General features: G+C 44.2%; 1 protein-coding gene across 23 annotated transcripts in view; it reads right to left on the bottom strand.

Moving 5' to 3' along the window:
* MAGI2 (membrane associated guanylate kinase, WW and PDZ domain containing 2) overlaps positions 1-21,921 on the bottom strand; it is a 630,648-nt gene that overhangs the window by 7,412 nt on the left and 601,315 nt on the right. For 18 of the 23 annotated variants that reach the window (XM_087873383.1, XM_087873381.1, XM_087873380.1 and 15 more), the window contains one exon: positions 18,050-18,188. In XM_087873383.1, the coding sequence (XP_087729509.1) occupies positions 18,050-18,188 (139 nt within the window). Of the gene's footprint in view, positions 1-10,568; positions 10,680-18,049; positions 18,189-21,921 lie in introns of all 23 variants that reach the window. The other 5 variants (XM_087873401.1, XM_087873397.1, XM_087873395.1 and 2 more) reach the window with 2 other exon arrangements.

Here is a 21,921-nt window from a genome sequence, read left to right on the forward strand (position 1 = left end):
GAAACGGGAAGAGGTGGTATTCAGCTGGTTCTGACCAGTTCTGGAGAACTAGTAGCAGAAATTTTGAGTAGTTCGGAGAACCGGTAAATACCACCTCTGACTGGCCCTGCCCCATCTATTCTCTGCCTCCCAAATCCCAGCTGATTGGGAAGAAATGGGGATTTTGCAGTATCTTTCCCCTGGAGTGGGGAGGAAATGGAGATTTTACACGATCCTTCCCCTGCCATGCCCACCAAGCCATGCCCCGCCCACCAAGCCATGCCCTGCCCACCAAGCCATGCCCCGCCCACCAAGCCACACCCACAGAACTGGGAGTAAATTTTTTTGAATCCCACCACTGGAAGAGAGATATCATTAAACCACCTTCAGCTTGACTTGTTAACAGTCAGAAACTCAGGGGTGAAATGCTCCTGGTTCGGACCGGATCACCTAATCTGGTAGCGATGGCGGCGGGTGGTTCAGAGAACCGGTAGCAAAAATTCTTGCCCCTCCACATGCCTAGCTGAGCCGTGCAATCATCAGAGGCTTTTTTTTAATTTTTAAAAGCATTTTTTCTACAACCTCTTCAGCCGAAAAAATTATTTTAAAAGTAAAAAAAAAAAAAAAAAAAAGCCTCTGATGATCACATGCTCAGCTGGGATCGTCAGATACTTTTAAAAGCCTTTTTTCTACAACCTCTTCGGCGGAAGAAGTTGTAGAAAAAATGCTTTTAAAAATTAAAAAAAAGCCTCTGATGATTGAGCAGGTCAGTTGGGCATGGGGAGGGGCAAGGATTTTGCTCCCATTTCTCTGAACCACCCGCCGCCATCGTTACCAGATTAGGCGATCCGGTCCAAACCAGGAGCATTTCACCCCTGAGTTTCTGACTGTTAACAAATCAAGCTGAAGGTGGTTTAAGGATATCTCTCTTCCAGTGGTGGGATTCAAAAAATTTCGGCCGAAGAGGTTGTAGAAAAAATGCTTTTAAAAGCCTCTGACAATCCCAGCTGAGTTGCCTGATCGTCAGAGGCTTTTTTTCTTTTAAAAGCCTCTGACGATCCCAGCTGAGTTGCCTGATCGTCAGAGGCTTTTTTTTTCTTTTAAAAACATTTTTAAAAGAAAATTTAAAACTGCACGCGGCCCTCCCAGGCTCCGTTTTCAGCTGGGACAGCCTCCTGCAGCCCTCTACCAGCAAAAACAGAGCTCGGGGGGCTGCACGCGGCCCCCACAAGCTCCATTTTCTCTGGTAAAAGGCTGCAGGGCCTGAAAACAGGGCCTGTGAGCTCCGTTTTTGCTGGCAGAGGACTGCAGGAGGCCATCCTGACTGAAAGTGGGGCTCGCAAGCTCTATTTTCACTGGTAGAGGGCCACGCCCCCCCATCCTGGCCACTCCCCCGGCCCCTCCCGAGGTCAAACAAAACCCTGATGCGGACCTCAATGAAATCAAGCTTGACACCCTTGTTCTATCAGCTTCTATAGGTAGTCCTTGACTTACAACACTTCATTTAGCGACCATTCAAATTTCAACGGCACTGAAAAAAATGGACTTATGGCCGTTTCTCAGAGTTACGTCCTCTGCAGCATCCCCTTGGTCACGTGATCAAAATGCAGACATTTGGCAACTGACTCACATTTATGACGGTCTCAGTGTCTCAGGGTCAAAGGACCCCCTTTTTGAGACCTTCTGATGAGCGAAGTCAATGGGGAAGCCAGATTCACTTAACAACGGGGTTACTAACTGAACAACTACAGCGATTCTCTTAGCAACTGTGGCAGGAAAGGTCGTAAAACGGGGAAAAACTCACTTAAATGTCTCATGTAACAACAGAAACGTTGGCCTCAGTTGCGGTCGTAAGTCGAGGATTACCTATACTACTGTGGTATTACTGAATATATTTCTTTCACTGTTTGTTTACTGCTGCCTCTGTTAATAATTTAAGTTTATGCGATGAGAATGACTGGCCTATCAAAATGCCAATTATGTAAATGTAATTTACGACTTCAGAAGCCGTTTTGAGAAGATGTGAATTACTGATCTGAAGACCGATCCTGTCAGTGCCAAAATACATTTCTCTCATCTTCGTTTTGTTTACAAAGTTGGGATCAAAGGGACATATTTTCAAAAAGGATGTTTTCTACGTGTTATTTATTTATAACGTTTGCAAATCTCTCCAGACTGAAAATAATCCTTCTTCATCGTCGTCTTTTTCTTCTTTTTAAAAAAAATCCTTTTCAAACACTGCCTCAAATCTGCAATGTTTTTTTTTTTTTTTTTGGTTAAATACAGGGCATAATATACTAGGATAGAAATCTGTCAAAACATTTGAACTACGGTTAAATACATATCCTGGTTTCTTTTTTTTTGGTAATGGAATAAGGGATGCGGTGGCTCAGTGGCTAAGACACTGAGCTTGTTGATCAAAAGGTCGGCAGTTCAGCGGTTCGAATCCCTAGTGCTGCGGAACGGGGTGAGCTCCTGTGACTTGTCCCAGCTTCTACCAACCTAGCAGTTCGAAAGCACGTAAAAAATGCAAGTAGAAAAATAGGGACCACCTTTGGTGGGAAGGGAACAGCGTTCCGTGCGCCTTTGGCGTTTAGACATGCCGGCCACATTACCACGGAGACGTCTTCGGACAGCGCTGGCTCTTCGGCTTTGAAACGGAGATGAGCACTGCCCCCTAGAGTCGGGAACGACTAGCACTTATGTGCGAGGGGAACCTTTATCTTTATCTTCAGCAATGAAATAATTTCTGATAATTCTAATATTTTCTTCGGATCAGACAAGAACAAAATATTCTCAAGTTGCACGAAATGGAGCAGTACATAAATTTTTACATATATTGTTTTTTTTAAAAAAATCTGCATTCTTAAAAAGGAGATTAATTCCTTAGCTTCTCTTCCCTTTTTATTTCCCCATATAATACGCTGAATTCAGATCAGCCTTTTTAAAGCTCAGGATAAATATTCATTCATTTTCCTATGAGTTTTAATCTCAGGTTAACCTTGAATGAAATGCATAATTGCCCAAGGAAGCTTATATTGCACCAATTTTTTTTTTTAAAAAAAAGAATTGTGAGAGGAATATAAAAGAACTCCAAAAAAACAAAAACAAAAAAACCCTCAATAATTTATATATTTGGTTGCAAAAATGGCTTCTAAAGAAACATCAATGAATCTATTGCATTAATTGAACTGAAGCAAGAAGTTAGCAGTTGAAGTGGCAACGTGTTAAATCTCAGGTAAAGTTTATTTTTTTAATGGTGCAGCTCTAATAAATCATCCAGAGGATATTGATGTTGCTCCACTCCATAAAGGACTTGGCATAATGGTTAACCTAGCATCAAATCAATTTCTAAAGTTTGGGGTGGAAAAAAAAGGAAATTTAGTACAATCAAACCCCTTGAGTTAACATTTGTAGATGTCCCTGCGACCCAAAAATCAAGATAGCAACTCTTCCACCCTGCTTTTTGTAAATGTGGTTCCAGTTGGCAGCTGGAGTTTTCGACCCTTTGGGGCAGACAATGGTTGTTTGCAGACACACAGAAGTGAAAGTAAAACTGAAAGGAGGAAAGGATGCTTTCTTGGGAATTAGACAACCATGATTCTCTGTCTCTTAAATCAGGGGTCTCCAACCTTGGCAACTTTAAGATGTGTGGACTTCAACTCCCAGAGTTCCTTAGCCATCGAAGCTGGCTGAGGAATTCTGGGAGTTGAAGTCCACACGTCTTAAAGTTGCCAAGGTTGGAGACCCCTGTCTTAAATCACTTCTACGCAAGGAATATCGTACAATAACAGTGATCAGGTTGGTTAATTGTATTAAGTTACTGCAGATTATGAGGTATAATAAAGAAATGCATTGGTCATTAACTCGGACCCATGTATGATGCCATTTTTCAACCATTAAAAAAACATCATTTGTCTCAACCAGAGATCTGTTTCTTCGTAATTTGAATGGGGTTTTGATTTTTCTGGATTCTAGATTGAGAAGACAAGGGCCTTTTCATATTTAAATGATACTTTATCTATGAATGTGTGTGTGTGTATTACAAAGATAGATAGATAGATAGATGATAGATAGATGATAGATGGATGGATACATACATACATACATACATACATACATACATACATACATACATACATACACGGATGATAGATAGATAGATGATAGATGATAGATGATAGATAGATAGTTATAGAATGATGGATGAGAGATAGATAGATAGATAGATAGATAGATAGATAGATAGATAGATAGATAGATAGATAATTGGATGGATGGATGGATGGATGGATGGATGGATAGATACATACATACATGGATGATAGATAGATAGATAGATAGATAGATAGATAGATAGATAGTTATAGATAGATGGATGATAGATAGATAGATAGATAGATAGATAGATAGATAGATAGATAGATAGATAAATAGATAGATAGATAATTGGATGGATGGATGGATGGATACATACATACATGGATGATAGATAGATAGATAGATAGATAGATAGATAGATAGATAGATTGATTCTCGAATCGTCCTTCTTTAAGGGCTGCGTGATTAAACCTGCCAATAATTTAGCAGGTAAAAAGAGTTTTTTTCCCTCTGAATTTTTCACCTGCAGGAGTTCTGCCAGGTCAGTGATGGCGAATCTGTGGCACGTGTGCCGGAAGTGGCATGCAAAGCCATGTCTCTGGGCACGTGAGCTACTTCCTGTTGCTCTTGCAGGTTCTGATGTGCCGGACAGCTGGTCTTCACATGCGTGGGAGCACCAAAAACCAGAAGAGCAGCTGCCCGGTGCGCGCTCATCTGGTTTCTGGCATGTGCCCCAGCCACTTGGGCTTTGCGTGCACATACATGCCAGAAACTGGAAGACCAGGTGGCCGAGGCACATGTGTATGCCAGAAATCAAAAGATCATTTTCCTGGCGTGCGCATGCACACCGGGGTGGCTACTCTTCCAATTTCTGGCACACGCACATGCGCTCCTGTTTCAGCACTCAGGGCCGAAAAGGTTTGCCAACACTGTGCTAGGTGAAGCCAAACACCATCCAAGTCGGCTATTCATACTGGGGGTGGGTGGGTGGGTGAGGAAATCATTCAGAAAAAAAAAAGGAAAAACCCTCAATGGCAGAAAAATAACACCAGCAGTAAAATGTTCGAGCCTCTTCATTAAAAGATAAAAATGAACTGGATGTACATCGGCGTGTTTTTTCTGCCAAGACTCATTCATCAGGTAAGTACTTTTGAAGGCTACCCTACTTTCAGTGGTGGGATCCTGCCGGTTTAACAACCAGTCCGGGGATTGCGTACTTCATGCCTGATGCGCCAATCACCAGGAGACGGTGAGTTCTAGTCCAGCCTTAGCCGTGAAAGCCAGCTGGGTGACTTTGGGCCAATCAGCAGGCGAAGGTGAGTTCTAGTCCCGCCTTATGCCTGAAAGCCAGCTGAGTGACTTTAGGTCAATCACCAGGTGAAGGTGACTTCTAGCGCAGTTTTACGAAAACCTACCTTCTGCATTACTGCTGGGGAGTAACACAGCTTAGGCGTGGCAATCCGCTCTGCCACGCGAATCAGCTGAGAAGATATAAGTCAGTAAAGCGCAGGGGTGGGTGAATCCCAGAAGGGTATGGCTAGCTGATGAGAGCTAAATAGCTTGAAATAGATCTATACTAGTCTCCCTTTATTTCTTTGTCAGTAAATATAAATTTAACACAAAAATAGTTTGTCGTGAAAGCGACTGCCTGAGGGCTCCTGGATTGGGGCTGCAAGGCGAAAAGGAAGCAGTATGCTCCATTGCATCTCATCCAAATTATAGTCATGAGTATTATATGAACCAAGATAGACAGACGGTTTTAGACAGAGGGACACAGAAGAAAATGAAGACAGCAAGGTTTCTGAAATACGATTTGAATTAAGTTTAGAGTTCTACAGAACCCTCCCGAATTAGTTAAACTAATCTCCCTGAGTCTGGAAGATAAAATGGTAGGGTTAGAAGGGACCTTGGAGGTCTTCTAGTTCAACCCCCTGCTCAAGCAGGAGACCCTATACCAGGGATGGCTAACCTTTTTGCTGTCACGTGCCAAAAGCAGGGGTAGTGAGGGGGGTCGCGTGTGCGCGTGCCCACACCCATAATTCAATGCCCCCCCTGTGGCTCACCCCCCATGCACATGCACATACATCCCCCCCTGCACTCCCCCCTCTTTTGGCACGCGACAGCAAAAAGGTTACCGGTGGGCCCAGTAGGACTGTTTTTCGCCCTCCCCAGGCTCCAGAGGCTTTCTTGGAGCCTGGGGAGGGCGAAAACAGCCTTCCTCACCCCCCCCAGAGGCCAGAAATGGTCCATTTCCCGACTTCCAGTGGGCCCAGAAGGCCCGAAAATCAGCTGGCTGGCATGCACTTGTGTGCTGGAGCTGAGCTAGGGCAACGCTCGGGTGCCCACAGATATGGCTCTGTGTGCCATAGGTTCGCCATCATGGCCCTGTACCATCCCAGGCAATGTCTTCTTAATATAATAAGAGGCATCTATAGAGACTGTCCATCATCCAAGTCATGGTTGTCCCAAAAGTGGTTTTTTGAGAGGCCACTGCCTGGACTTCCTCGATTTTTCCTTGAAGACATTTCACTCCTCATCCAAGAAGCTTCTTCAGTTCTGACTTCAGTTCAGAACCGAAGAAGCTTCTTGAATGAGATGCAAAACATCTTTGAGAGGAAAAAAAAACAGAACAAGAAAGTCTAGTTGCCTTTTGAAAAAGCACTTTTGGGTTTCTACCTTGGATTGGAAAATCCAATGTCAGAAAACATCTTGTTCCACTGGCAACTTTTGTCATCGATTCTTTGTGACTCTAAGAAAGCATAATATTAGAAAAGCTACGAAGGATGGATTTGGGTCTTGGGAAGAGCAACCTGGAATAAAATTCAGTTTCCAATAAGGATCGGTTCAGCCTTTCCTAGGTTGCCAAATGCAGGGAAACTATAGACCAGATCTGCTCTCAATTTCGTCCCATTTCTGCCAATCGAACGAAAATTGTAAACGAGGAGAATAATTTAGCAGAAGAGCTCCGGGGAATAACAATAACTCCTTCCCCAGTTCTACCTCTCACAGAGAGGTTAACAGTGCTGAAGTTGAATGGCCTTCCCCAAATTTTCTACAAAAAAATAAATGGGGTAATTTTCTACCGTTCTAAGTATGATTGAGCTCTTGTTTCAAATCTTCCTGGAAAAACGTGACACGGGATTTTAATTTTTATCGCCATTCAGTGGTCTTTTGGTTCTTCTCAAACATGTCGTTAAATTGTAGCTTGAGGAGGATGCAACCTCGAAAGGGGGAATTATGGTTAATTTCAACCTCGGCTTCTTCAAAGCTCTCAGGATTGATGTAAGCGGAGCTTAGAAGAAAGTTCTGATATACTTTTGAAAGTACAAGTGGGGATTTTTGGTCCCCTTGTGACCCTAAAAAGATCAGTGTTGAGCCAGAGAATCAGGGGTGAAATTCACTTACCTTCCCTACCATTTTGCAAATGTGCGCGTGCCATCATCCGCGCATGCACAAAGCCTTCTGTGTATGCGCAGAGGCTGAAAATCATCGCAAAAAAGGGACGTCATGACGTCCGGGTGGGTGGGTGGGGCTTCGTGCAGTTGGCCCTACCGTATCGTGTGATCCGGTAGGAACTGGCTGAATTTGAACCCTGGAGTGAATGTAATGGTCATTCTTGAGGTGTCCTTGGTGCTCCCTGACTGTGGTTGTTTTCTTGCAGATGTTCATTACCCAAACTACCGTGTTTCCCCAAAAATAAGGCAGGGTCTTATTTTCTTTTGACCCTCGAAATATGGCCTTGGCCTTATTATCGGGGGGAGGGGGTTCTTATTATTTTTCAGGTGCAGGAAGCCCCTAAACATCGGCCTGCTGCAGGGGGACTGATGCCACCTGCTTTGCCGGTGCTGCTCAGGCCGCTGCTTCCAGCAATCGTGGCAGCTTTTAAATTGCTTCCCGTGCAAACAGCACAAGGTGAGGCGGTGAGGCAGGGGAATGATGGGGGAACATGCCCCACACACACCTGCCATCCACCCGGAACAGCTTCGCAGAGGCCATTCCCGCAAACCATAGCTTGCGTGCCCCTTCTCTTACTGGCGACCACAAAGAGCAGCCGCAAACAAATTCTTGCCAGCTGTAGCCCTGTTGAACTGCGGGGGAGGGGTCAGAAATGGGGTCTCTTGCAGCGCCTCCTCTCTCTCTTCTCCCATGTGGCAGAGGTGTGTCTGGCTCACCGAATCTGGCCTGCTGATCTCGGGCGGCAGCAGCAGCAGCAATTCTGACCTGATCCTCACTGGCAATGTTGTGCGCAAGAACCGGCCACGCTGATCCTGCTTCATGGATCCACTGCTCGGAGCTCGGGCGCCAGTACCCATCCCCTAGGTCGACAGGGCTAGGGCTGGCAAGAGTTTGTTTGTGGCTGCTTTTTGTGGCTACCACTAAGTGAAGGGGCGCGCAAGCTACGGTTTGCCGGAGCGGCCTCTGCGAGGCCATTCCGGGTGGATGGTAGGTGCGCGTGGGGCATATTCCTTCACCATTCGCCTCCCCACCTCGCCTCCTCACCTCATGTTGTTTGCTGCACATGCATATAAGTATTTGGGGGGGGGCTTATTTTTGGGAGGGGGCTTATTATAACACATGCACTTGAAAGCCCAATTGGACATGTCTTATTTTCGAGGAAACACAGTAGATAACATCATCAGTGCTAGAGGTGACAATGGACTAGCACTGATGATGTTACCTAGTTGGGTAATGAAATGTTTGCTAGAAAACAACCAAGCTCAGGGAGCACCAAGGACTCCTCATTTCAACCCTGAGTTACAAATATTACCCTTTATGGTCATGCTTGTTCAGACAAATTGAGGCAAGGGTAAATCAAAGGCGTTCATTTTCCCAATTGATCACTATCCCTGCAGTGTCAGGATTCACCGCTTCACATTTCAGTCTTCCTCCTATTCAAGAAATGATTCTAATTCTCAAGGAAATAGACCCCAACTTCCTGAAATACAGATGTAGGCGTTCAATCAAATTTATTTTAAATTCTGCGCCCAAACGTCAATGTAATCTCCAAAGCACTTGAAGGTCTAACAAGAAGCAACGTGTGGAAACCAATCAAGGATAGTTCCAACATAGAACTAAGAACTAAGGAGAAATTCCTGATAGGTAGAACAATTAATCAGTGGAACGACTTGCCTCCAGAAGTTGTAAATGCTCCAACACTGGAAGTTTTAAAGAATAGTATAAGGCAGGGATGTCAAACTCGATTTCTTCGTGGGCCGGATCAACATTCTAGTTGTCCTCCATGGGCCAATGGTGGGGGGAGGAGTTAGCAGGCGCATGTGCACACAGGAGTCGGTGGGTGAGCTGCACTGGCTACCGGTAGCACTCCGGATACGTTTCAAGGTGCTGGTGCTCACCTATAAAGCTCTTCATGGCTTAGGTCCGGGGTACTTGCAGGACCATCTCCAGCCGTTCTCCCATCGTCCTGTGCGCTCTCACAGAGTTGGCCTCCTCAGGGTGCCGTCGGCCAAACAATGTTGGCTGACGACCCCCAGGGGAAGGGCGTTCTCTGTGGGAGCCCTGACCCTCTGGAATGGATTGCCCACTGATCTCAGGACAGCCCCCGACCTTCTTTCCTTCCGCCACGAGCTGAAGACGTAGCTCTTCCGCCAATTAAACTGATCCGTTTGGGGGTACACTGGTATAATTTTAAATTGTTTTTTAATTGGGTTACTGATTTTAATTTTGTATTGTATTGTGATTTGTATTGAAGTTGTCATTTTGTAAGCCGCCTTAAGTCCCCAGGGAGAAAGGCGGCATATAAATTGCAATAAATAAATAAATAAATAAATAAATAAATAAATAAATAAATAAATAAATAAATAAATAAATAAATAAATAAATAAATGTGTAGGAGTCACTGGATGCATGTGCACGCAGGCCCCCCCTGCCATCCTGGCCACCTCCTGTGTGCACATGCACCTGCCGGGATTGGGTGGGCCTGGCCGAAGTGATGCGGGCTGGCCCCTTATCATTTCCAGGATCCGGCCCGTCGGTCTTGAGTTTAACACCCCTGGTATAAGGTCTCCTGCTTATGTTATGGTTCAGTGATGGGTTGCCCCCGGTTCAGACCGGTTCGTAAGAACCAGTAGTAAAACCGGCGGGAGGCTCCGCCCACTGACCCGGACGTCATCATAGGTGATCTGCGCATGTGCAGAAGAGCGCGTGTGCGGGGGCGATGCAAACCGGTAGTAAAGATAAGTAGAACCCACTCGTGTTATGGATGCTTCAACACTGGAGGTTTTTAAGAAGAGATTGGACACTCATTTGTCTGAAGTAGTATAAAGTCTCTTGCTTGAGCAGGGACGTTGGAGTAGAAGACCTCCAAGGTCCCCCTTCCAACTCTGTTCTTCTTCTATTTTCCAAGTTTGAGCAAGATCTACTACTAGAGGAGGCATCATACATGTTACGAGCAATCAGACAAATGCTCCATTAAAGAAAGCAAAGAGAAATCGGTCAAAGTATATTAGCAAATGGGAGAGATTACACACCGTATCTTTAGGATGGCCCAGTAAGTAGAAATATGGTGAGCCATGCTTGTCACTTTTCATGCACATGGAGAGACTGGAAGATAGCGTTCCTAAAGGAAGGGGAGGAACAGCCTAGGACCAATCATTAGAATTAACAGAAGCAGTAACATCAAGACATTATTAATCATTTACTATTATTATTATTATTAATATTATTTGCATGATTAGAAGAGACATTTATAAGCAATAGCCAACTTTTTTTTCCTAATACAGATAAGACAAAGAGGCATGCAGACAATGAATAAAAGAAAGAGAATTGCAGACATATTTCAGAAACAGATATACAGGCAGTCCTCGACTTATATTAGTGATTTGGTTGTTAAGTGAATTGGGCTTTTTCCATTGGCTTCGCTTCTCAGAAGGTCGCCAAAGGGGATCATATGACCCCAGGACACTGCAACCGGCATAAATACGAGTCAGTTGCCAAGCATCTGAATTTTGATGAATGCAACCATGGTCATAAGTGTGAAAAACTTATGTCCTGTCACTTTTTTCCACTGCTGTTGTAACTTTGAATGGTCACTAAATGACCTGTTGTAAGACGAGGATGACCTGTAGACAGGAGAATGTTCAGTGCCTTTCTTCCCCATGATTGTGAACGGATAACCAGGGATAGTTATTATTATTATTATTTATTATTTTATTCAATTTGTATATATTTGTATAGTTGTTGGAATTCATTGTTGGAATTTATTTCTATGCAACAACAGTAGTATTCAGCCAATAGATGGCAGTATTTACAAATTTGGATCTATGATATACCTATGTTCTTTTGTTCTAATAGTTTCCTGTTTCCTGTTACAGTATTTAGTTGAGCAGTAAAGCACATGGTGACTGTGCTCTTTGTTTCCTCTGTGTGGTGCTTCATATCAGGGGTGAGTTCTAATTTTTTTTACTACCGGTTCTGTGGGCGTGGCTTATTTTGTGGGTGTGGCTTGATGGTCATGTGACGATTTTTTAGGATTTAGCAGAGGCACTGGTCTACCAGGCTTTTAACTGCTTGCAGAGCTGTACCGGTCTACTCATTTTGTTTTTGGAGGCACTGGTCTACCCATTTATTTTTGCAGGCACTGGTCTACCTATTTATTTTTGCAGGCACTGGTCTACCCATTTATTTTTCCAGGCACTGGTCTATTCATTTATTTTTGAAGGCGCTGGTCTACCCATTTATTTTTGCAGACACTGGTCCACCCATTTATTTTGCAGGCACTGGTCTACCTATTTATTTTTGCAGGCACTGGTCTACCCATTTATTTTTGCAGGCACTGGTCTACTCATTTGTTTTCTTTTACCACTGATCAGCTGTAGGGTGGCCCTTTGAAGCCCCGTGGCAAGAGTTTAAACAGTTTTTCCTTATAGCCCATCAGCTGGGACTCAGGAGGCAGCAATAAATTGGGGTTGGGGCCAAATAAAAGGTAAGAATAATGCAGGGCGGGGCCAGAACCGGTTCGGTGACGTCCTATCATCACCGCTACCGGCTCGGCCGAACCGGGCTGAACCGGGAGGAACCCACCACTGCTTCATATACTCAGAAGTTCTAATAATAGTCTTCCTAGTTTTTTATGGCTATTTGAGATCTTATGGTTATTTTAGATCTCTGGAAGATTAACTGCTATATCTCACCGCTTTTGAGGTTCATAAACGTCACAAGCATCTTTGTTCGCTGAATTTTGAATACCAGGAGCTTTTCTTGTGGCCAGCTGAGCCCACGTATTTTGACATGGAAAAGTCCACACCAAATGACTCTTAATTCCTCAGTTTTGCCTGTTCAGTTCCTTCGAAATCAGAGCCGGTGGTGACTGAAATGGGAATTCTAATGCTTATTGTCATGGAGAATTTGACTTTCCGAGGGACCCTTTTTTCATATTTCTTTTCATTGTCAGCCTGTCAACTTTGTTTTCCTTGAGGCACAATATTGCCTTTTTAAACTCCATCTAAATGTCATTTATGGAAACGGAGAGCAATCCAACCCTCTACGGCAGTGATGGCTAATCTTTTTGCCATCGCGTGCCAAAAGCTGGAGGAATGCGGGCTGGTCGCGTGCGTGCGTGCATGCCCACACCCATAATTCTATGCCCCCTGCCCCCCATGCATGTGTGCGTGGCCCCCCATGCTCCCCCTGCTTTTGGCATGTGATGGCCCAGTGGGCCTGGTAGGTCTGTTTTTTGCCCTCCCCAGGCTCCAGAGGCTTTCTAGGAGCCTGGGGAGGGCAAAAACAGCCTTCCCCACCTCCCCGGAAGCCCTCCAGAGCCCGGAAACAGCCCGTTTGGTGACTTCCGTTGGGCCCAGAAGGGCCAAAAATCAGCTGGCCAGCGCACGCATGAGTGCTGGAGCTGAGCTAGGGCAACGCTCGTGTGCCCACCAATATGGCTCCGCGTGTCACATGTGGCACGCGTGCCATAGGTTTGCCATCACGGCTCTAGGGATTCCCACACTTCTCAGCAGATATTAGTATTCTTAATCCTGCTTTGCATATTTGAGACAATTATGTGGGATGTGGACTTCAAATGCATTTGTTTCCCCGACTCTCTTTTGTGTCTGTCTGTCTCTGTTTGTCTAAGTTTTAAATGACGTCATTCCTGCTGATTCTCTTCTCTCCTTTTGTAAGCCTGACTAGGTGGCCCAGTGGCTAAGACACTGAGCTTGTCGATCAGAAAGGTGGGCAGTTCAGCGGTTCGAATCCCTAGACTAGAGGTTATCTAGAATCCCTAGATGACCTCCAAGATCCCTTCCAACTCTGTGACTGTTACCTAATATAATAAACTCAGAGGAGTTTGTTGAACAATGGTATTATAATAATAAACTCACTTTATTTTCTGTTTTTTTTAAAAAAAAAACTTTTTCAATAAAAAAAAAAGGGGGGGGTTTCCCTAGTTTTATTGTGGTTATTAACCAGCAGAAAGAAAAAAATATATCTACGTTCTGGATACAGGCAGTCCTCAACGTACAACAGTTTGTTTAGGGACCGTTCAAAGTTATGGCGGCACCGAACAAATGGATTTACGACCGTTTTTCACACTTAACGACCGTCGCCACATCCCCGCGGTCACGCGATAAAAATTCAGACGCTTGGCAACGGACTCCTCTTTATGAGCTGTGGTGGCGCAGTGGTTAGAATGCGGTACTGCAGGCTACTTCTGCTGACTGCCGGCTGCCTGCATTTCGGCAGTTCGATTCTGACCAGCTCAAGGTGGACTCAGTTTTCCATCCTGCTGAAGTTGGTAGGTAATAGGCTGACTCTGTAAACTGCTTAGAGAGGGCTGTAAAACATTGTGAAGCGGTATATAAGTCTAAGTGCTATTGCCCTTCCTTCCTTCCTTCCTTCCTTCCTTCCTTCCTTCCTTCCTTCCTTCCTTCCTTCCTTCCTTCCTTCCTTCTTTTCTTTCCCATTGTCCTTCCTGGTGGCACAGTGGTGAGAATGCAGTGTTGCAGAGTGACTCTGCCCACTGCCAGGAGTTCAATTCTGAAAGGCTCAAGGTTGACTCAGCCTTCCATTCTTCCGAGATGGGTAAAATGAGAATCCAAATTGTTGGGACCAAATGCTGACTCTGTAAACTGCTTAGGGAGGGCTATGAAACACTGCAAAGCAGTATATAAGTCTAAAATGCTATTGCTATTGCTAATATATATAATAATTGCAGATCCCCTTCTGTTAAGCAAAGTCAACGGGGAAGACAAGATCCACTTAACAACCGCTAGTTGCTAATTTAACAACCGCCGCAATTCACCTTTCGCAAGAAAAGTCACAAAACGGGGCAAAATCACTTCACAAACGTCTCACTTAGCAACAGAAACGTTAGGCTCAGATGTCGTCGTAAGTCAAGGACCGCCTGTATTCAAAATCTATTTTCTCCTCTTCTTTTCTTTCTGCGGGTTAACGATTGCAACAAAGCTATTTGAAAATTTGAAATTCACCCAAGCAACAAGCTTTTTTTTTTTTTTTTAAATTTCTCTCTGGGAAAAAACAAACAAACTGGCAGTTATTCCTTGAAATATGACAAAGTAAGACCAATGATTAATATTTTAGCATGCACAGATTTATACATAGAAGGGCACACACAAGAGAAAACAGACGTTATTTCATGCATCACACCACAGAAAAAAATACAGGTTCCAAATGAATATTTTTTCTTTCTGCATTCATGCGTTGAAGATCAACGCTAAAAATTTCCAGATGGTTCTATCAAGAAAATAGCATATACACTGATTCCATTTTTTTTAATTCTATAAAGGTGTATTCCTACTCCCTTTCCCATTAAAACCATGTTAAAGCCAGAGCAATTAAAATCAATTTAAAAAAAAAAAATCTCTCGTGAAAGAAAAACCAATAAAAACACCAGGAAAAAGTCTAGCGGAGTTCCAAAACAAGCATCGAAAGAGAAATAAAATAGACATTGTGGGAACCTCTGCGGATGAAAACATTCGCAAGATATTTGATTGTAGAAAGGAGTTATGACAGCAACCGATTAAGTGGCAGGGTTTCCCCTCCCCCAATAAATTGATAGGCAAATGTATTAGTGAAAAAGTGGGAGTGGCAGAGATTGATTCATAAAAAAACCATCCTAAGAATAATACACTAGTGGCCAAAATTGTGGGAACCTTTTGGGAAAAGTGTATTTTTGAAGTTTGATGGCTAATAACCTCACTTTTTGTTTTTGGAGTTTCAAGATAATCCTATTCCGCTGCTAGAATGGCCTGGGAATAGCCCAGACCTTCACCCAATGGAAAATCTATGGAGCCGACTAAAAAAACTTGTTAGTCAGAAGCGATCCAGCACTAAAACCCAGTTAATAGAAGCCATCATTCAATCTTGGTTTCACATGATAACAGCTGCAGAACTAAAAGACTTGGTTCACTCCGTGGGAAGACGTTGTAAGGCCGTAATTCATGCTAAAGTTTACCCAACTAAGTATTAACTGACATGGTGACAATTTTTGTATATCTCGTTTTTTCTATGGTGAACGTTTTTGTAGATTTCCTTTTTTCTACGTGTTTCACTTTTCTTCTTTCTACTGTAACTGCTGTTCTAATAGCAAATCCTTCATCAAAGTTATTGCATGACATTCTTGATTAAGTTATCTTTCCGTTGATATATAATTTGATGGCACTACTCCAAAAAAAAAAAAAAAAAAGTGGTGTTATTAGCTAGTTTTAGAAAATACACTTTTCCCAAAAGGTTTGCACAATTTTGGCCACTACTGTAGGATGCCTCTTGGTAGTGAAGGTATCTATTCCAGAGCTTCATCACTGGAAGCTTTCAAGAAGAGATTGAATCCATCTGTCAGAAATGGGGTAGGCTCTCTTACTTGGACGTGGGGGTGGGTTGGACTCAGGGGTGGGTTCTAAATTTTTTTACTACCGGTTCTGTGGGAGTGGCTTATTTTGTGGGTGTGGCTTGGAGGTCACGTGACTAGGTAGGCGTGGCTAGCTGGTCAGAGTCATTTCTGGAAGGTCCTCGCACTTACGATCAGTCCTCGCACTTACGACCCAACTCATTTGTTTGCTTTTAACACTGATCAGCTGTAGGGCGGCCCTTTGAAGCCCCCCGGCAAGAGTTTAAACAGTTTTTTTCCCTCTAGTCATCAGCTGGGACTCAGGAGACAGCAATAGATTGGGGGTGGGACCAAATAAAAGGTAAGAATAACATGGGGGTGTGGGGGGGGGCAGGGCGGGGGGGGGGAGAACCGGTTCAGTGACGTCATATTGTCACTACTACCGGCTCGGCCGAACCGGACCGAACCGGGAGGAACCCACCACTGGTTGGACTAGATGATTTACAAGGACCCTTCCAGCTCTGTTAATCTGTTAATCCTCTGTCATGTTGTATTGAATGGCAATTTGGGAGGCAGGAATGTCAAATTGAGAGCCTTTGTAATTGTATTTAATTTTGCCAAATTAAGAAGCATATAATGATGTAAGTAAACGTGTATCTCAGGAAGAGTAATACTGCACCAGTTTGATATAATGTATTTTTCAAACTATAAGACGCACCTAAATTTAGAAGAGGAAAACAACAACAACAAAAAAGGTTTTTGGCCTCCGCACGCCCCATTTTTGGCTCTTTTTGGGGCCCTTTTTTTGGCCCTTTTTCAGCCTTTTTTTGGCCCACTTTCAGGGCTTTTTTGGCACATTTTCTAGGCTTTTTTTGGCCCATTTTTTTCGCTTTTCCCAACCCATTTTCGGGGCTTTTTTCAGCCTGTTTTTGGGGCTTTTTGGGCCCGTTTCTGAGGCTTTTTAAAAAACCCATTTTGAGGCTTTTGGGGCCCATTTTCAAGGGATTTTTTGGCCTGTTTTGGGGGCTTTTTGGGCCCATTTTTGAGGCTTTTTTAAAAACCCATTTTGAGGCTTTTGGGGCCCATTTTCAAGGGTTTTTTTGGCCTGTTTTGGGGGCTTTTGGGGCCCATTTTTGAGGCTTTTTTGGCCTGTTTTGGGGGCTTTTTTTGGCCCATTTTTCTGGCTTTGGGCCAAAAAAAGCCTCGAAAACAGCCTCAAAAATGGGCTGAAAAAAGCTCCACAAAAGGGGCCTGAAAAAGGCCGAAAAAAGGCCCCAAAATGGGGCGTGTGGAGGCCAAAAAATGGCCGGCGGGTGGGCGGGGCTCCGGCAATATTTGGTCTATAAGACGCACAGATATTTTCACCCCCTTTTGGGAGACAAAAAAGTGTGTCTTATAGTCCAAAAAATACGGTAATAATATATGTAATCCTGAAATTACAACGATGTTTTTAGTGACCGTTTGAAGTTACAACAGCATTGAAAGAAGTAACTTATGACAGTTTTTCACACCTTACGACCATTGTGGCATCCCCTATGGTCACATGATAAAAATTCGGACACATCAACTGGTTCATATTTTATGACGGTTGCAGTGTTCCGGGGTCGTGTGATCCCCTTTTGCGACCTTTTGATAAGCAGAGTCAACGGGGAAGCCAGATTCACTTAACAACCATGTTATTAACAATTTCAGTGATTCACTTAACAACTGTGGCCAGAAAAGGCGTAAAACGGGCCAAAACTCACTTAACAACGGTCTCAGTTATCAATAGAAATTTCGGTCGGACATTGACGACTACCTGTAGCGATGTTTACTATAGGGAGTAGGGTGGAAAGGAGTTGGGTCCAGATGTCAGTGGGGTTACAAATGGAATCTTTCTTCTACCACATCCATATAATTTTTTCCCCAGGGGATGAAAGAATGTTCTAGAAAGAACATTCTAGAACATTCTACGTCTTTCTGGAACGTTCCTTCAGGACAGAGACAAAGAGGGAACTCCACTACACAAACAAACATCTCCCCCCCCTTTTTTTGCAGCGTTACTTCCATGTTACACCAAACACAACACAGGTAGTTTGAAAGGTAAGGGCCACTAAATCGACAACCACCAACACCACCACCACGACAACAATGATGATAATAATAATAATAAAAAAAGTGGAAACCCACCATATTCTGGGACCTGTCCGGTTCCACGTTTTAGTAACAACCGTACTCTTCGGCCACCGGATTTGATGAGTTCTATTGCTCTGGTGTGCGTCATGTCCCTCGTGGTGTCCCCGTTGATCTCGATAATTTGATCTCCCACCTGCCAGGTTGGAAAAATAAGAGGAACCAAGTTAGTCCTTGTAGACACAACGTCTCACATGGGACCATCACAACGATCAATTCAACACTGCAAGCTTTTAAGACGATGTTGGATAACCACTTGTCTGAAGTGATGTAGGATTTCCTGCCTAAGCAGGGGGTTGGACTAGAAGACCTCCAAGGTCCCTTCCAACTCTGTTACTCTATTCTGTTCTAATTTATACCCTTTTAAATTCAATAAGTTTTGACTTATTGGATTTTCGACCTTTTTAACGAAGGAAAGATCTACAGTCAAATTGCAGGAATGTCTTCTTCTGGTCTTTCTTATTATGATTACAGCAGGAGTGAAATCCAGCAGATTCTGACAGGTTCTGGCGAACCGGTAGCAGAAATTTTGAGCAGTTTGGAGAACCGGCAAATACCACCTCTGGATGGCCCCAGAGTGGAGTGGGAATGGAGATTTTGCAATATCCTTACCCCCTATAGTGGGGTGGGAATGGGGATTTTACAGTATCCTTCCCCCAGGAGTGGGGTGGGAATGGGGATTTTGAAATATCCTTCCCTTGCAGCGCCCACCAAGCCACGCCTACCAAGCCGGTAGTAAAAAAAATTGGATTTCACCACTGGACTACAGGCAATCCTCGACTTACAACAGTTCGTTTAATGACTGCTCAAAGTTACAATGGCACTGAAAAAAGGTGGCTTACAGCTGTTTTTGACAGGGGCGACCTTTCCAGCCAATCGTGTGATCGAAATTCAGATTGATTCATATTTATGAGAGCTGCAGTGTCCGAAGGTCACGTGATCCTCTTTTGCGAACTTCTCACGAGCAACGTCGATGGGGAAGCCGGATTCACTTAAGAACTGGGTTATTAACTTACCAACTGCAGTGGTTCGCTTAACCACCGAGGCAAGACAGGTTGAAAAATGGAGCAAAATTCACTCAACAAATGTCTGTCTGATGGGAATTTTGGGCTCAATTGAGGTCGTAACTCGAGGACTAACTGTATTTGGAGTCTCACATCCAATGTGAATTTCCCAGGAGCTCAAAGGAGTTCCCTTCACTTGATCCCCACAACCAGAATTTGGTGGGGAAAGCTGGTCTTTCTTTCTTTCTTTCTTTCTTTCTTTCTTTCTTTCTTTCTTTCTTTCTTTCTTTCTTTCTTTCTTTCTTTCTTTCTCTTTCTGCCCCCTCCCCCTCCCTCTTTATCTCTCTCCTCTTTCATTTTCTTTCTTTCTTTCTTTCTTTCTTTCTTTCTTTCTTTCTTTCTTTCTTTCTTTCTCTTTCTGACCCCTCCCCCTCCCTCTTTCTCTCTCTCCTCTTTCATGTTCTTTCTTTCTTTCTTCCCCTTCCCCTTCCCCTTCCCCTTCCCCCTCCCTTTCTTTCTTTCTTTCTCTTTCTGCCCCCTCCTTCCTTCCTTCTTTCTTTCTTTTCTTCCTTCCCTCCTTCCTTCCTTCCCTCTTTCCTTCCTTCTCTTTCTCCTTTCCTTCCTTCCTTCTCTTTCTTTCTTTCTTCTTTCTCTTTCTTTCTTTTTTTTCTTTCCTTTTTTCTTTCTCTTTCTTTCTTTCTTTCTCTCTCTCTTTCTCTTCCTTCCTTCCTTTCTCTCTCTCTCCCGTCCTCCTTTCCTTTCCTTTCCTTTCCTTTCCTTTCCTTTCCTTTCCTTTCCTTTCCTTTCCTTTCCTTTCCTTCTTTCCTTTCCTTTCCTTTCCTCCTTCCTTCTCTCTCTCTCTCTCTCCCTTCCTTCCTTCCTTTTTCTTTTCTTTTCTTTTTTCTTCTTTTTTCTAATTATTTTTACAAATTGCTCTGACTCACAGGATAGGAAGAAGGAGAGCCACAGGCCGAAAGAACTGCCAACATTTAGAGTCGCTGTCCAACAACTGCCTTTCTCGTGGTGACAAGGAATTTTTCAGTATTTCTTTTTTTGTAGCGCCCACCTGGTCTTCTTTTGCTGGCCTTCCCCCAGCCACCACATCGAATTCAGTCTCCTTCTGTTCCCCTTTTTGAGTTATAGGCAGTCCTCAACATACGACTGCCCCCAATTTCCGCTGCTAAGCAACACTGAGTGTGATTTGCCCCATTTTATGACATTTTTTTGCCACAGTTGCTAAATTAATAATCCAGTTGTTAAGGGAATCCGGCTCCCCCATTGATTTCGCTCGTCAGAAAGTCACAAAAGGGATATCACGTGACTCCGGGACACAGCAACGGTCATAAATATGAGTCAGTGGCCCAGCATCCGAATTTTGATCATGTGACCATAGGGATGCTGCAACGCTCGTAAACATGAAAAACGGTTATGCATCATTTTTTTCAGAGCCACTGTAACTTTGGGCGGTCACTAAATGAATGGTTGTAAGCCAAGGACTACCTGTATTGTAGCGGCACCCCAACAGAGTCCTGAAGCCCATCCCATAATTTGTACCAGCGGTGGGTTTCCAATATTCTTACCACCGGTTTGTCGCGCACGCTCGCTTCGCATGCGCTCTCATGCGCCTTCCGTGCACGCACCCGGCTTCAAAAACATGCCTAAATAGGACGGCATAGAGCCGGGGTGGGTGGGCAGGCCCAACCAGAATCGCCGCTACCAGTTCGCCTGAACTGGTACGAACCGGCTGAATACCACCTCTGCTTTGTACCCTATAATTTATTGGATGGGAAAAGAACAGAAAACATGTGATAAGCACCTGATCATATACCTTGCGAATGTATTCCCCATGACATTTCAGTGGGGAGTTAATGGAATAAATGTAAGTCATGGATCACTATAATTTGATGTTCCTTAAAATATATTGGAGCAAAAGAGCCAGGCTTTTTACCCTGTCATCCATAACATTTTGACATTCGCTTCCTACAACCAAAGAGTTGTAGAATGAGACTAAAGAGCCTAGCTAAATAGAATAGAATAGAATAACAGAGCAGGAAGGGACCTTAGAGATCTTCTAGTCCAACCCCCTGCTCAGGCAGAAAACCCTATTTGGAACGACTTGCCTCCGGATGTTGTAAGTGCTCCAAAACTGGAGGTTTTCAAAAAGAGACTGGACACAGCCATTTGTCTGAAATGGTATAGGGCCATGATGGCGAACCTATGGCACGCGTGCTACAGGTGGCACACGGAGCCATCTCTGTGGGCACGCGAGCCGTCGCCCTAGGTCAGCTCCACCGTGCATGCACGTGAACCTCCCGCCGGCCAGCTGATTTTTGGGTCTCTGCCGCGCATGTGGGAGACGCACATGCATCCATGGGTGGGGAGTCATGCGTGCATGTGGCACTCCCCCTCCCGCCCCGTTTTTGGTTCCAGGAGGCTTCAGGGAGGCCTGGTAGGCCCAAAATGGAGTGTGTGGGGGGGTCGCACGCACATGCACAGGGGCGCGCGGGGGGATTGCATTATGGGTGTGGGCATGCAGTCACACACACACATGTGGCACCTGAGGAAAAAAAGGTTAGCTATCTCTGGTGTAGGGTCTTGTGCTTGGGCAGGCGGGTTGGACTAGATGATTTACAAGGTCCCTTCCAACTCCGTTAATCTGTTAACACTCAGAAGCGACTTTCTGGATAGCTGAATTAGATAACTACTGCCGTATCTGCATATAGGTTTTATATACAATTACTTGGACTGTGTATATATGTCAGGGGTGGTATTCCATTCGCTACCAGTTCGCAAATGTTTGCTACCAGTTAGCAAATATGAGTGCGCGCGTGAATGCGCAGAACATCAAAATCGGGAAGCGATGAC

This window comes from Pantherophis guttatus, chromosome 7, assembly GCF_059756535.1.
Source record: "Pantherophis guttatus breed Tessera chromosome 7, ASM5975653v1, whole genome shotgun sequence".
NCBI lineage: Eukaryota > Metazoa > Chordata > Lepidosauria > Squamata > Colubridae > Pantherophis > Pantherophis guttatus.